The sequence below is a fragment of the Panulirus ornatus genome, chromosome 20 (genome assembly GCF_036320965.1).
Source record: "Panulirus ornatus isolate Po-2019 chromosome 20, ASM3632096v1, whole genome shotgun sequence".
NCBI classification, from domain to species: domain Eukaryota; kingdom Metazoa; phylum Arthropoda; class Malacostraca; order Decapoda; family Palinuridae; genus Panulirus; species Panulirus ornatus.
In genome coordinates this window covers 4,055,001-4,072,500 of record NC_092243.1, presented here as the reverse complement: position 1 = coordinate 4,072,500, position 17,500 = coordinate 4,055,001, and the positions used below count along the sequence as shown (strand labels likewise).

The following is a 17,500-nucleotide window of genomic DNA, read 5'->3' as shown; positions in this document are numbered from 1 at the left end:
TTGTCAGCAATATCCACTTACCAATATATATATATATATATATATATATATATATATATATATATATATATATATATATATATATATATATATATTCGAAATCCCTCCACTGTTTGTAACTTCATTTTAAAAGTAGGAACAGGAGAACTTCCAACCAAAGGGTCAGGCTGGAGTGTTTGAATGTGCGTGGAGATAAGTATTATATTTTGGGGATACGAACATGGACGATCGGGAAATGAGTGAAATTTAGCTCAAGGGGAAGGGGGATGGATGGTTTCGGAATGTTCCAGAGGTTAAGGTAAAGACTGGGGTTACTGGGCGGCACAAGAGCTAATATAGGAGGTCTTACTTCTGCTGAAGAAGTCGTGGGAATATGTAAAAGAAAATAAGGAGGGGAGTTCTAGAATGATATATGTTAGAATGAAAGTGAATTACGCAAAGTAGGTGACTGTAAGCGCTTATACACCCGGCGGTGAGAGGTATGAGGAAGAGAGGCGTGTTTTTTGGGAGGAGTTGAGTGAGTGCATCAGCAATTCTGATGCAGGGGAATGAGTATTAGTGGTAGGGGAATTTGAAGGGAAGAGTGGGTAATGTGGCAGCTGATGGTATAACTACGAAGAATGAGGTACCCGATGTAAATCAAAATGGTGAACTGCTCGTGGAGCTGTGCGCTGAAAGAGAACTGGTGGTTGACTAAGTGATAGGCGTGCGAAGGAGAGGCTGTTGGATGTGAATGTGCTGAGAGCAGCAGCCGTTGAAGACGAGGGTGAAAGTCTGTAGTGGTTTAAGGAATAGAGGAAAAGACATGGATGGAGAGAAGGTGTTGAAAGGTAGGAAAATCGAAGGGTTAGTTGTTCTAAGTAAAGGTAAGTCTGCGTCAGATGTTTGTGTTAACATGGCTATCTAATCTATTTATGGATTAGGCTGGTAAAAGAGGTATATTTTGCGAGGGTCTTACAGAGATGGTCTGTTCTATACCGTCCTGGGAGTTGGGGGGCTAGAAAGTTACCCAACTCCTGTTTGCAGATGACACAGTCATGGTGGCAGACTCGAGAAAGAGACTGCGGAAGTTGGTGTCTGAGTTTTGGACAGCGTGTGAAAGGAAGGGATATGGTGGGACTGAGGAGATGGAAAGATGGAATGAAGGAGGATTTGAATCATCGGGGCCTATACCTGCAGAAGGGTGAGAGGCGGTCATGGGATACAGCGAAGTGGAACAATGCGGTATACAGGGATCGGTTTGCTGTCAACGTACTGAACCAGGACATGGCATATAAAGTGGTCCAGGGGAAACCATGTAGAGGCCTCCAGGGCTTGGCTGTGGATATGGAGATCCGCTTCCGGTGCATTATACATGACAACTAAAGAGTAGATGTGAACAAGTGTGGCCGCTTTTCGTCTGTTCATGACTGTACCTCGCTGCGTGGGAAAGAGCGAACCATATTAGAAAATACACACACACACACACACACACACACACACACACACACACACACATACATATATATATATATATATATATATATATATATATATATATATATATATATATATATATATATATATATATGTACTAAGAATATATGATTAAGGCACGAAATGTTTTAAAGTATATATATATATATATATATATATATATATATATATATATATATATATATATATATATATATATATATATATATGTATATATATATATATATATATATATATATATATATATATATATATATATATATATATATATATATATATATTCCCTCTTTTACCACAGTCTGACTCCATGCAACCCAAGAAACCACAATAACAAAAATGAAAAAAATACCCCCACATTTCTAGTTCAACCTTCACCCCACCAGTGTAAACCACACAGGTCCAGGGGCCCTCGACCCGCTGACCAAAGCTGAATACAAAAAAAGAAAAAGAAGAAAAATGGTTATCTGGACGCGTTCCCGCTTTCCTTATTTCCACGAAGTCCAACAGTGATCTACACTGATAGTTTCACTGTAAGAAAATGAAACAAGATAAGTTCCCAAGTGCACCTTCGTGTACTAATCACATCATCAGGGGAGATACAAGAGAGAAATATAACAGTAAGTTGATATACATCGAAGAGACGAAGCTAGGACGCCATTTGGTAAACATGTGATTGTCCAAGACAGACAAGGAGCGTTGATAAATTTACCATTTTACAAATTTTATCAACAATAAAGTTATGCGATCACGAGCAAAATTGTGATCCTTTCCAACATATATATATATATATATATATATATATATATATATATATATATATATATATATATATATATATACCTCAATCAGAAGGGGCTCTTGTAGTTCCAAGGCGGCTCTATACTCAGTAGCAAGGGACATGATGGACTCCTTTGTGGTGAAAAGGATCAAATGATGACAACACATCATCCCGTCACACTTATAACCCATCACAGTCATGAGAGCGACCTACACCCTCACGTCACCCTGGATGCGGTCAACCACTCACACTCAGTAAAACACCAACCATAACTTGACACACACACACACACACACACACACACACACACACACGTATACCACTCACTCCCACCAGTGCAAACGTCAACACGTAGTCCATAAACTGATTAAAAAATTTAAAAGTCCTCGGAACACTCAACTGTCACCCGTTCCGTACAAGAAAATGAATCCTTCATTATTTTCTACACAAGAATAAAAACGGGAATATGTCCACTCTACTCAGAGATACGACCTCCCACTGCCTGATCATACACCCATTCGATAACAAAATAACCTGACTGCAAAACTACACCAAACAAAGCTCAGAACAGTCATTGGCTGCTCACCAGCCTCTGACATTTAAAACATTTAAACACCTATACGACGAGACAAGATGACCTCCCTCCAATATATCCCCCACCTCAATGTGATCTGTCCCCAATTCTGTGCAAGAGCACTGACCCCCTTCTTACCCAAGACACTTCATAAACTTCATAAACTTCACCCAGAAATAGAAAGCTCATCCCCAGCCTCACACTTCATCCACCTACACACATTGATCCCCTCCTCCCCAACGCCCATCCAACACCACACTAACAAAAGAGACAGTCACACTGAAATGACCCAACAAGCACTATTCAACCGTCCCCTCCACCTAACCCAATCTGGAACTCTACCGCGCCTCACACATACCCTTCTGCAAACTACGCCCCCCAGGGAAGCACGAGTCACACTTTCCCCTCTTCTCTCTGGGACACCAGCTAATCTCTTCAACACCACGAACATCCACACAAACACCCAACAACACCCACACCGAAACACCTCCGCCTTAACTACCCAACAATCATAGCCTCAAGACAGACACACCACATCACCACCAATATCCGGGTCATAAACTGAAGAAATGGGTAGATTAGCAGCAGGGATTCTTTACCTGTTGTGAGAGCGATGTACCGCGTTACTTCACCTTTCATGTGTTGTCTGACTGTGTAGCTTTACATTTATGTGTGTGTGTGTGTGTGTGTGTGTGTGTGTGTGTGTGTGTGTGTGTGTGTGTGTGTGTGTGTGTGATCTTATCTATCTAGAGAATTATATATGCCAATCGACGTTCATATTTTTCACTATTTGACATCAAGCTCATCTTCATCTTCACTGTTGATCTTATTATCATCATTGTTAACATCATTAGAACCATTATCATCTGTATCTTTAGTGTTATCAAAAGGTATTTACGATAAATGTCAAGAACTTCAAGCCGGCTGAAGTAAATGTAAAAGCCAATAATTCTTCGTAAAGAATAGTAATACCTCGATCAAACACTTCCTCAAGTATACACGTTTTACCACATCCATTCGAACAATACATTACATAGGAAACTGTGACAAATTCACATTTGTCAAATTTCTTTATAACATCAATCATTTTGTTCTCACTTACGTTGAACCTTCTAATTTTCAACCATTTTACGTGATTATCAAACTAAGGAAATATATCTTAGATATTCCTACTAACAGGTTCAAGTTCCTAAATTACAAATAATTTGAACTAGCTAATCAATAGCCACGTATTATAAGCCATCATTTGATTCAAATGTTGTTGACCCCGGCCGGTAAGCTGGTATCCCAGATGGTGTGACCTCGACCCTATTAGCTTGTCCTGTATTGTGACCTCGGCCGATAAACTCGTACCCAGACAGTGACCTCGGCCGGTTAAGTATGTGCCCAGATGACGACCCTGAGTCAGGTCGTGAGAGGGACAACGCAGAGAACAGACAGCTGCAGGTTCAGACACCGCCTAGCGCCCGCTGCACCAGCTACCAACACCTGCCTTCCAACTCTGCTTCACCGACCGACCGTCGTCTTCACCATACAAGTCAGGACGACGAGACACGACCTCGTCGTCCCTGACGAGACTTTGACGATCATGGACTCCCACTACCTGCTACTTATGGGTGACTGAGGACGTGCAGGAGTGTACGTGATGACGAGGGCCTGGACGTGGGGTGTGGGCTGTGGTAACGGACGAGAGAGAAGGTGTGGGTGTGGCCACGAATATACACAATCTAGAGCCAGTGTGTAAGTGTGGACATCGGGCATGTGGCGTGGAACGGTGTGGATATGGGTGTTGGGTGTGGATATATGGGGACATGTGGTATGGCGTGGATGTGTGTGTGTGTGTGTGTGTGTGTGTGTGTGTGTGTGTGTGTGTGTGTGTGTGTGTGTGGACATGGGCACGTGGAGTGAGGGTGTGGGTGAATTTAGCCGTGTAGTGAGACGAGGGTGAGGGCGGGGACAAGAGCGTCGTGTCGTGTGGAGAGTATGCGGTGGTGGTAATGGAGGTGGTGCCGGTGGTAGAAGTCATGCGCTGATTACTAGTCGAGACACATTAAGGGAGCGACCGCTACCGCCACACCACCGCTCACTACTGCTCTTCCTCCTCCTCCGTCTACAGTAACCGTAGCGGCTCCTGCTTCAGCGCGTCATGTTTAACGCCTCCAACATCGGGCACGATGGAATAGCCACGTGACGACAAAAAACCGTGCAGCACCACCCAACCCGCTCTGTCAAAACCCGGGTCACGGCGAGGCAGGCGGCTGAGGTCACAGAACATGGGGCACGCCATGTCATGATCCAGTATTTGTTATCTCAACAAAGGCAAAAATAACTAGAAAAGTCGACAGATAACAATCATATTGTGATTTCTATGTGTGGATTTTTACATTATTCCGAGCAATTCACTGTTGATATATATATATATATATATATATATATATATATATATATATATATATATATATATATATATATATATATATATATATATATATGTGTATATATATGTGTTAACAGACTTCAACTGTTTGTGGTTATACCATATATATGCCATGAATGAAATGTGACCTTTAGTGAGGCTACATCACTAGGGGTACAGTCTTGTCGAGGAACTTCTCACTCCAGAAGAGTCTACGTTTCCCTGCTACTGGAAGTAGCGCAGCCTTGGCAGCAAGAGTCATTCATAAGTTTTCTCCTGGCTGATTCATATGCCGTGTTTTAGTCCACTGACAGCACGTCGACTCCTGTAATTCACATTACCCAAGTTCATTCCGTAGAGTGAATGTGGTATACCGAGGTCAACGTGCTGTATGTCAGTGGACTAAGGCAGAGCATGTGAAGCGTCCAGGGTAAACCATGAAAAGGTCTGTGGGGCTTGGTTGTGAAGAAGGAGCTGTGGCTTCGGTGCATTACACATGACAGTTAGAGAATGGATGTGAGCGGATGTGGCCTTTCTTAGTCTGTTCCTGGCGCTACCCCGTTAACGCTGGAAACGACAATCAAGTGTGAAAAAAAATAAAATCATAATGATTCATCGAAGGAACTGCACAGACTTGGGTAAACTACCGGTAAGAGACGCCAAGCAAAAGTTGCACTTCATAAGCAAAAGTGCTGGCAATTGCCTCTGAAAGCAGGAAATTCTGGACAGTGTCCCAAAGCACATGCAAAAATAGTCCCCCACCCCCTCCCCCGACGATGAGGGGTGATGATAATGATGTGAGTTTTACGTCCATTGTCAAAGAACTTGCAGGAAGCGAAGCAACGCCTCTAACACACACACCCACACACACACACACCCCACTCCAATCTGCCGCGCCACAAGTTCCCAGAAACTGATGACAGAGGTTCATGAAGCGACGCAAAAAAAAAAAAAAAGTTGTTGCAGAATCGTGTCGATAAGAGATGCAAAACCAGATCGGTGGTTGTTGTGTTCCCCCACCCAGCCAGCCACTCCACCGAACCCAAATCTTTATGAATTGTGCTGACGCGAAGAGCAAGGATAAATGTTATCAATTTCTTTGCGGGACTAAATCTGTTAGGTATTCCCAGTGCCCGTGCAATGCCATCATATACCAGTCCTAGGATTGGTGTGCCCCAGCAGCGTCGACATACCAATCCTGGCGCCGTTCCGGCATCAACATACCAATCCTAGAATCGTCGCCTTGTCAACAGTACCAATCCTAGTGTCGATGCAGCGTCGATACACCAATCCCGGTGTCGGTGCAAGGTCCATATACCAATCCTACTATCGTGGAAACGTCGACATACCAATCCTAGTGCCTCTAGAGCCCGTCAAAGACACCCTCCCTCCGTCGTGCACTGCCCCACCCCACACCTCAACCTTCCCGTTATAACTCGCGTCACAGCCCTGAGGTAGTAGGCGGCGCGCGATAAGCCAACTACACCTTCCCTTCCCTTCCCGAGCGAGTCTTTGGACGGCGGTGGTGCTGGAGCGCAAAATTGCGGTCCAGCCGAGGAGCAACTAGACCACACAGTTTAGGTAACAATTAGGGGGAGGGAGGGAAGTCGTCGGTCCCCGGCACCTCGATACACCACCGCTCCCGCCGATGCCGCTGTCCCTCCCTTCCTCCCTCCCTCCTTCCGCCGCCGCCGTCGCCGCCGCCGCCGACGACGACGACGACGCGAGCCTCCGAGGTGGTCGTCGACGACGGTGAGCCGGCAGCGGTTGTGGGCGCATGCCGCCCTGCCCCCAAGTTGCCGAGGAACCAGGGCGACGTGATCGCCCAACAAAATCAGAGGGATGGATCCTTCCCTCCCTCCCTCCCTCCCCAGCACAGAGAGACTACTCACACACACCACCCATCTCCAACACACACACACACACACACACACACACACACACACACACAGTCCATCCTTCCAAGGTTGCGTCAACCACTCCGCCAATCCTGACATGTTGCTGGTCGTTACTCTTCACAGTGTCCATTACCGAAACTTTAAAAATCTGATGCCTCTTATTTTAGCAACATTACAGAAACATCGTCCACAACCAGGTCTCTCCCCCCCCCCCCCCCTCTCTCTCTCTCTCTCTCTCTCTCTCTCTCTCTCTCTCTCTCTCTCTCTGCAGTAGCCACGTTACCTTCCGCCCATCAGAGATTCAGCAGCTTTACTTAAATCGCCGTGAGCGAAGGTGACCATCAAGGTAAACGCACAGGTATGACAGACAGGCACGCTAACAGGTGGCGCTCAGCGTGGCTCGCAGCCCAGGAAAGCTGGGGGAGGGAGACTCGATCGCGAATGTCAGATATCTCGGTTGCAGTTCCTGGAACTCGGCAAGCTTGTGTTGAGGCCATTACTTGCTTCCAGAGCATCAATTTTCTCTCCATGATGATGATTTCGCCTCCCGTCTCATATATTGGCGGTAATGTCATACATTGCCGTGCGGACATTATCAAATCATGCACGAAACTGTTTCGCCTATTGGTTTATGGTACTTTGAACAATCTCAACGTTTCGCAATTCTTTTTTATTTTCTTTCCATTTTTGTTTTTCCTCCTCCGCTCCAGAACTACTTCCTGGAAATAGCAGTTTTCCCCCTTGGCAAATGTGCGCTGGCGTTACTTCCCTGCCTGAGCCGTGAACTGGATAATATCAACGCCACCGTCTTTTTACGAGCGATGCTAATGAAAAGAACTCTTTTTGTTTGTTAACTCTTATTCCTGGTGAGTCTTAAAGGGGGGGTGGGGGTTGGGGGGGGGGGTGTGAGTGTGAGGTTGGGTGGTTGGTGGGTGGTGGTCTTGGTGAATGTTTGGGAGCACAGGTGAGAGGACGGGGGTCTGACGAGCACTTGCGGTCGGAGTCCAGGTGTAAGTGTAAGTAATGCTCGGGTTTGGCTTTGTTGTGGTTTTGGCATGAACTTACGACTAGAGGATGTGGGCCCAGCTGAGTTATGGACGCGAGTTCCTTTTTTTCCTCCTCCATCTCTCTTTTCCCCCCTCCCTGCACCACAGATACATCAGTCTGCTTTGCAACACATGCAGGGCGATCGAGGACACGGTATGCACTGTGCAATGAACTGCCAAATACTGTCTCCCGTTTACTGTGGGTGACTGTGCCTCCGAGTCTGTCCTGCCCCTGGAAATGGCATATACTGCCTCATACACAGAGAGGGTCTGCAGCTGTGTGTATGCACAGTCATCCATGGTTTCTAAGGCCACATGAAACTACAGGTCACTGTCAGGCTGGCCCTTACTGCCGTGGCTGCTGGAAACGGAAAAGCTCAAATAACTGTTGCTGGCTGTTAGATACTGAAGGACGGAAGTTACTGCAGGCGTAAGAGATACGAGGTCTGCTTTAACGATCTCGAGTTTTAAGCTCCTGTCACTAGAAAAAAAAAAGAAAACACGGAGTGTATCGCCAAAACAAAGGCCAGAAGGAGATGAACCCCTCGAGTTGACTGCGAAGAAGAGACACGAATAGATTGCTGGGCTCAAGGAAGCGTTGAAAGAACCGCCTAGAGAGATGAAAGATGTTATGAAGAATTGAGGAAAAGCATGCGGATGGAGTGAGGTACTGGCGAGAGATGAGCAGGACTGTGGTAGTGTGTGTGTGTGTGTGTGTGTGTGTGTGTGTGTGTGTGTGTGTGTGTGTGTGTGTGTGTGTGTGTGTGTGACCACCATCACAATCGTTAGAGAAAGCGAGAGTAAGCAGGCAGGGAAGCAGGCAGAACGGATGATACTGTGCAATCACCAAGATGAGTTCCATGACCACACCCTGTTGACTTCCACTCCATCCCCCTCCGCCCCCCTGTTCTCCCTGGCAGTGTGTGTGTACTGCCTTCCTCGCCACTCTGGTAGAGTGCACCCTCCTCCCGGATGGGACACCCTCCATCACAGGCCTCTTAAGTGTGATGTGTGTGTCTGTCTTCGGACCCCCCTAGTGTGGTGAACACCCTAGACATGGACGCAGTATAACCCCACCTCATCTTCCCCCATGGTAATCTCCTAGTATCGACCCCTCCCTTCACTGCTCTTCCGATGCGGTACACCTCAACATATCCAATCCACCCAACTGATATGGTATACCTCCACACAATCCATCTAGTGCACAGCATACCCATCAACTCCAGTATAACCCTCCACTCCAGTTTCATTGGTACGGTTTACGCCTTTTGTATCTTCCTGACACATGAAACCGACACCCACCTCCTTCCTGGTATATTTCTAATCGTACCCTCACACCCCCTGGGTTACAGCAAACCCTCCCTCCCCTTTCTCCAAGCCTCCATGGGTAACGTTCCACACCCCTCCTCCCCCCAAACATCACGCTCCTGTAGTTCAATTTCACTATCTGTCTGGTAAACTGCAACCCCACTGGTATACCTATTGTATCCTAATCCACCGGTGCACTGCACCCAATCCAACCAGTGTACTGTGCCCCATCCTTCTGGTGCACTGTACCCCATCCCTCTGGTGTACTGTACCCCATCCTTCTGGTGTACTGTACACCTACCTAGTCCGTCGTTACGAACTAACCGTTACTCTACAACTCCACTTCTCTACCCTCATCATGCATCACAACTTTTGCCTCACAACCTGTACTTTTTCAGGGGGTCACTACCACGACCCCTTTTATGGGGGAAGGGGTCACTCTCCTGCTTGTGAATCTGACCTATCACCCCTACCCGTCCCTCACCTACCCACGAGACCAGATCTAACCCTTACGATTTCGTCATCGCTGTACACAATGGAAGTTTCCCATTACCTCAGCGTGTATATATCACATGGGGGAGGTTGCACGTCAGTAACGCTGCCTCACGGGAAGAGGAGGAAAGATGTGAATCATAAACAGAGCAGAGCAAAAGACAAAATAAAAGTCGAACGTCCTGGTTTGGTTAGTTTTTTTTTCTTTTACTATTTCTGCTTGGCGAGGGGGCTCTGTCCTAGCGAGGTAGGGTGTGGTGAGGGTGGAGGGAAGGAAGGGGGGGGGGAATATATGCTGTAAGAAAGGGCCTTAAGGGACTTTTCAAGACGGGTTCCGAACCCTGGGGTCGTTCGTCTGATCCCTTAATTGTCTTCGTTGCCTGACGCTCGTCATGTGCCTGGCCTCAGTCAAATATAACAGATCACTTCACCTTAAACACGTTATCTCCTCCTATCTAACTCATCTCCTCGTGTCGAACAATTTCTAAAACTTACTAACCAGTCAAGATGCGACAAGATTCGCCCTGGGTATTTGAAGTGTAATGTCAAAGTTCATCGTCCTCGTGTCCCTCTTCATATAACCTTTCCATCTCCAGGCCTCGGGTCTACAGATAACTGCAGGATCTGAAAAATCCATACCCTCACCTATCTTCTCATCCCCGCTTCTCGACAGTCATCATTTCACCGATCACTCGACCTGGTCCGCGATAGGAACGGCGTAGCTTCTTTCTTCCGTGCCATGTTCGAACCCCGGTATGATAATGATCAAACTACCCCAATTATCGAGAGCAGATTACGTCTAAAACCTAACCTCTAAGCCTCACCATCACTGAACACTGTAGCACCGACGAATAAACCTGTCCATGGGCGTGTTCTACACTCCCACATCAAGACCCAACAGTCTCGTAACCACTTCAGTGTCCTCGAAGCAATGACCCTCACCCCCTCTTCTGTATTCACAGACGCAGATCGTTGAGAACTAAATTGGAAAATAACGTCATATAACTCCCTCCCCATCAGACGAGATGTGGTCTTGAATATACAGTGTTTATTGGCTGTGTATTTACCGACGGCGGGGGAAAAAAACAGATTTAGAATTCGCATCCCAATCGCTGCTACTTCCTGAACACGACAGGTGTGTACTCCCGTGTTTTCACCATGTTTTGGGCCCCTGTGTTGCTGTGTTGTGGGCTTCTATGTTGTTGTGTTTGCCGTGTTGTGGAACCCCTGCGTTGCTGTGAGGACTTCCTGTGTTGTTGTTGTGAATTCCTCTGTTACTTTGTTGTGAACTCCTGTGTATGCCTGTGTTGTGGCTCCTGTGTTGCTGTGTTGTGGCTCCTGTGTTGTTGTGTTGTGCCTCCTGTGTTGTTGTGTTGTGCCTCCTGTGTTGTTGTGTTGTGGCCTCCTTTGCTGCTACGTTGTGGACTTTTGTGCTGTTGTGTTATGGACTCATGTGCTGCTATATCATAAACTGCTGTGTTGCTATGTTATGAACTCCTGTGATGCTGTGTTGTGGCCTTCTGTGCCGCTATGCACTCAGAAGACTCCTGTGTTACTGGTGTTGTGGTGTACCATCTGAGTCACTTCACTTCCTCCTCACGTTTTCTTATATTTCTGCCTCGATCTAAAACTCGCTTGGCTCCCTGCTCCCACACCCCCCGATATCCCTCAAGCTGATTTACTCTCAAGAGTGACCTCTCACTCTGACTCGCACTCAAGGCCGCCCCTCACTCTCACTCGAACGGTTTCCACCTTTCACTCTCACTTATAATTACTTTACTCTCGCAAGTTCACTCGCACTTTCGCTGAGGCTTACCCTTCCTTCTCTTTCACACACACACACACACACACACACACACACACACAGCACACACACACACACACACACACACACACACGCACACACACACACACACTACCTCACTCTTAACCATTCCTTCTCACTAAACACAGTTCCCTATCACCCTAAACAGTTGCATAAGCTGTCACTCTTACCACCACCAGTCACCTATTCCTCTGACCCGTACCACATACACTCCTACCAAATGCCATCAGGGAGAAGAATTGTATATAATGGCTAGGCACTTTAATGATACGAATTATTCCAGACGACAAATTCATTCAAGAACGACAATATACATAACATGCACGCACTCAGACATACCATTATCATCATTCTTTTTTTCTTTTTTTGCAATACAGATTACAGGTTGAAATGCACCCTCTCCAAGATTATCCGGCGTGTTGAACTTGATAACAACAATCCTCTTTTTTTTTTCTCTCTCTCTCCTCTCTCCTCTCTCTTCCATTCATCCTTTCGAATAGAATTTCCACGGCAGTATCTCCGAAAACCATTCTGTTATATTTCTTGCCGGCTGATGTGACTGATCTGCTTTCCGATGTCGTTCTAAACATGATCTTAGGTTCCTTTTCCACTGTCCTCCAGCAGATAACCTCACACAAACTGATAGCTCTTCTCATATCTATATCCCGTTAACTGTCATTTTCCCAAATACTCACAGTATGAAGTGATTCCAATACACTCCGTTTTATAATCATTTTTCTTCTCTGCATCATTTCTTTTTCTTCTTCTTTTTCGTCCCAATATCAAATTTCGCCTTTTTACTCACGTCTAGTACAAACTTCCTCCATGTCTGGTTTCGTTTCAAACACAGAATTTCCTCAAAACTTTTTCGTCACACTGAGAATTAATTTCACCATAACTATTTTTTACCTTTTCTTCAAATGTTTTCCTTCACTATCGCAAAACGAAGTTCGAAAACCCTTTACCTGTTCGTAAATCGCCTTTCGAACCGCTGGCCACCATTCCTTATTTAAGGGACGCAGTATATATATATATATATATATATATATATATATATATATATATATATATATATATATATATATATATTCCTATGAGTCCAGAGGGAACATGAAACACGATAAGTTCCCCGTGGACTCATAGGAATATCTTCATCACACGCAAAATTGTGATCCTTTCCAATATATATATATATATATATATATATATATATATATATATATATATATATATATATATATATATATATATATATATATATATATATCACTCTATAAGAACTATGCTGTGATTAAGGTTTATATGAATTTATATTAGTTCTTTTTTCTGTTTACACCACATGTCAGGAACTACTTCTGTTCTTCAGGCTTGTTCTCTGTGTCACATTTCTCTACATCGAGGACGGATCGCGGTTGTGGAAGCTTGTATTATGTTATTACCGGCTACCATATTCAAGATGGGTCATAATGTTACAGCGGTTGAATTGTAAAAGCATAATTATGATATCACAGGCTACCATATTCAAGATGGGTCATAATTCGTTAATCATAAAAAGCTTAATTATGATATCCTTGTATGTCAAATTCAAGTTTGATAAAATCATAAAAGCGTTATTATGGAATTACTATCTGCCAGATTCAAGTTTGATAACGGATTAATTTGGTTAAATCATAAAAGCTTGATGATAATATTACTATCTACTGCATTCTAGCTTGATCAGAGATTAAAGCAGTTAAATCATAAAAGCTTAATCGTGATATAACTATCTACCACACTCAAGCTTGATCACGGATCAAAGTAGTTAAATCATAAAAGCTTAATGATAATATCACTGATCACTGTATCAAACTTTAATTCATGGTCTTTGCGGCTGCGATATGGCAGCTTGATGAAGGGGTCAGTGGCTACTATATTCAAAGCTGGATTATGGAGCTTGGTGTACACATCACAAAAACTTGATTGCTTTTTCAGAGTCTGCTATGCTCGATCGAAGTTTGATGATGGCGCTCCCTGGCCATCATACTTTGATTACAAAATTAACGATTGCAGTGATTTATATATATATATATATATATATATATATATATATATATATATATATATATATATATATATATATATATATATAACTGGAAATTTTTTTACCCTCATCCAACTCATCCACAATCTGTAGGGGTCGCCATGCACTTCCAGCATTCGACTCGACGGACGAAACAATACATATATATCACATGACACACGAAGGTAAACATTAAGTACATTCAACAGAAGAAGAGGAACCTCCAAGGAAGCACGCGAAAACACGGTCTAAACTCTGGCTTACGACTGCGTCTAATACCTCAGTAAAACTGACCATATAACCCCACCAACCCATTGACGAGGCTAGGGCAGCTCCAAGGCGGCGCTACAAATCAGTAGCAGGGGAATGATAGACTCCTATGGAACGAGAAGTTCCACAACGCACACCGATGCTCCTTTTCATCAGCTGACCTTGATATGACAGCCACAGCAAAGGTGTTTTTCCAGGCATGGTGTAATATCATGCAGGCAAAATGCGGTATCAGCAAAAAAAAAGTATAATATATATATATATATATATATATATATATATATATATATATATATATATATATATATATATATATATATATACCCAGCACTACAACTTCTCTATAATACCTAAAAAAAAATAGTATTTCTGCAACTGAATTTATCATCTACATTATCCCAGCCTTCAACCGTTCGTAGTGTCTTCAGAAACATACTTATGGCCACGCTGCTACACTAGCACTCCGGGACAACCAGCTTTAAAATACGACCATAATACTACACATGGGCCACTGCCACACATCCCATGATGCCCTCAGCACTGTAACACTGTACTGTGACGTCGAAAACAAACCGTATTGAACGTGAGACTTGCTTTATTAGAATATATATATATATATATATATATATATATATATATATATATATATATATATATATATATATATATATATATATATATCTGATAATCTCGTGGGTATTAGATGATACTAGATCTCTTGCATCACTGTGACATACTGCAATATATATATATATATATATATATATATATATATATATATATATATATATATATATATATATATATATATATATACTGCGAAGAAAACCAAAGGAGTCTCTCTTTTTTATTTGATGTTAAACTGGGAAAAGTATCAAATATCAAAGACAATGAAAGAGAAAATCATTTCCACGTAAGTCATTTCAAATAAATCTCGCGAGACGATCTACGTTTAGTGAAGGAAACGAGGAAATGTATAAATTATGTATTGAAATACACAAAGAAATAGATAATCGGCTTATGTGAGGAAAAAACTCCAATGAAATCAATGTTATTTCTCGAAGCATTGTGTGTGTGTGTGTGTGTGTGTGTGTGTGTGTGTGTGTGTGTGTGTGTGTGTGTGTGTGTGTGTGATTACTATTTGTTGTTACAATTCATGTGTTATGGGACTCGTGTTGTCCCGTCTAATAACCTTGTATATATGTACTATGTCTGTGCCCCTATGTATGTATACACACACACAAACCAGCGTAAAGGAAGGTAGGTGTGTGTGTGTGTGTGTATGTGTGTCTCCACTTCCCCTTCAACACCTCAGGAGCTGCCCTTCACCTGAAATTATATAATATATATATATATATATATATATATATATATATATATATATATATATATATATATATATATATATGTAAAGAGATAAGCCCTGGTCGACGACCAATCATCAGGTGGGGCGAACGCGTCCTTCGCCACCTGAGCAGCGATAACGACCCCGGACGGCTGGCCAGAACGTCATTACGAGGACCGTTACCGTGCGCCGGCAGTCGCGAGGCCATCTCCCGCAGGAGGAGACCGCCCTTCCCCATAGGCTCCCCAGTGTCTCGCACAATCATTGGTACTGTCAACATCATCTCTTCCTCATTCCTCAAAAAGTATATATATATATATATATATATATATATATATATATATATATATATATATATATATATTTATGTATATATATATATATAATTACGATGTCGAATGATGTGGACCCCCCGAAACCCGTTTTCAATGCTAAGGAAACTGGTGCATTTGCTCTAGAAAATGAATCCCACGTGGAATGGTAAGGTTCCGCTGGTTGGTTCGGTGTGGGAGGGAGGGTGGGTGGGTGGGTGGGTTGGTGGGCGTGCCCAGCACCCGTCGGTTGTACCTGGGAGGGTACGCCGCCGGGAGGGGAAAGGGGGGGTGATGATGATGGGGGAGGTGTGGAGGGTTGAGGAGGGGGTGGAGGGAAGGTTAGTGTGTGTGTGTGTGTGTGTGTGTGTGTGTAAACACGTACCTGTGAAAGTACTGGTAGTGTGGCTGGGTGACGTGAAGGTCCATGGGCATGGTGGGGTGGGGCAGGTGGTGGGGGGCGTATCCCGGGGCCGCCTCACCCCCCTGCATCATGCTCAGCGGCCATAGGGGATCCATGGCCCCCCACCCCTGCACCCCACCCCCCGGGGCGCCGCGCGGGTTGGCCGCCAACTTGCCGGTGTCGGTGGTGGCGGCGAGCGCGGCCGGGCACTTCACCACAGGTAGCGGCCACCTGGCCTGCTCGCCCGGCGCCACTCTACCTCCAGGGGCGCGTCCCGCATCTACTGGCCGCCCTCCTCACTCACACACACACAAGAGACGAATGACAGATCTCTTATCTCTTTTTTTAATGGCAAGCACTGATACACACACTTTAGGGAGCGGAGGCGCAGGAGGAGGCGTTGCTGATGGTGGTTGCTGGCGCGGCGCTATCCTTACGAAGGAGGGAGAAAAACACGGGACACGTGGGGCGCCAGTGCGGAAGCCAGTCGACTACCTGTGTGTCACATGACGTTTGCACCGGGTTCGTGTGTGCACTGGGGGAGCGCGCGAGCCTGGGGCTGAGGCAGCCATGAGCGGAGGAGGGGCCAGCCCGCGCTCCGCCCAGACACTCGATACCTCATTGCCTCTCCCCCTGGCCCTGAGCTCCTCCCCGTCCGCCCTCGCCGCCAATCAGCGGGCGTGCCGCCGTGCCGGTAACCACTGACCGCGTGAGCCCCCCTCCCCTCCTCGCCGACCAATAAGGGGGCGTGTACGGCTCCCGTTGCAGCGGATCAGACGCAATTACCGCTAATAATCGCGCGTCCATTTTGCATGTGGTACTGGCGGCGTTACGTGGCACTTACGACCCTCCTGTGCCACCGTTAGCCCCTCCTCCTCCTACCTGACGAAGGGGGACACCAAACCCCCTAGGCAATGCCCCACTGTAACATACCTGCAGTTGTTGTTGTTGTTGTTTTTTTGCATCTTATCACCCCCACAAGTTGGTCACGGAGGGGAGTACGTCACCCGAAGTCAGCGGCACATTAAGAACCTTGGTTGCCGGCAGCTGAGAGAGAGAGAGAGAGAGAGAGAGAGAGAGAGAGAGAGAGAGAGAGAGAGAGAGAGAGAGAGAGAGAGAGTCTCTCTCTCTCTCTCTCTCTCTCTCTCTCTCTCTCTCTCTCTCACACACAACACCTCCGTAGCTGACTCAACGGGACCACCACATACCATAATGAATACTTAATGACCCTTACCTCATTCATCGACCGCTCCAGACGTTACCATACCTCCCACGAGCAACGCAGACACACACACACAC

The 17,500-nt window shown here is 45.1% G+C and overlaps 1 protein-coding gene across 8 annotated transcripts in view; it reads right to left on the bottom strand.

Moving 5' to 3' along the window:
- The window catches only part of trh (PAS domain-containing protein trachealess), a 1,040,091-nt gene extending 1,023,364 nt beyond the window's left edge, over positions 1-16,727 (bottom strand). For all 8 annotated transcript variants that reach the window (XM_071674540.1, XM_071674542.1, XM_071674545.1 and 5 more), the window contains exon 1: positions 16,184-16,727. In XM_071674540.1, coding sequence (XP_071530641.1) covers positions 16,184-16,317 — 134 coding nt within the window. In that variant the 5' untranslated portion in view covers positions 16,318-16,727. The remainder of the gene's footprint in view (positions 1-16,183) is intronic.
- Between the last annotated feature and the right edge of the window lie 773 nt (positions 16,728-17,500).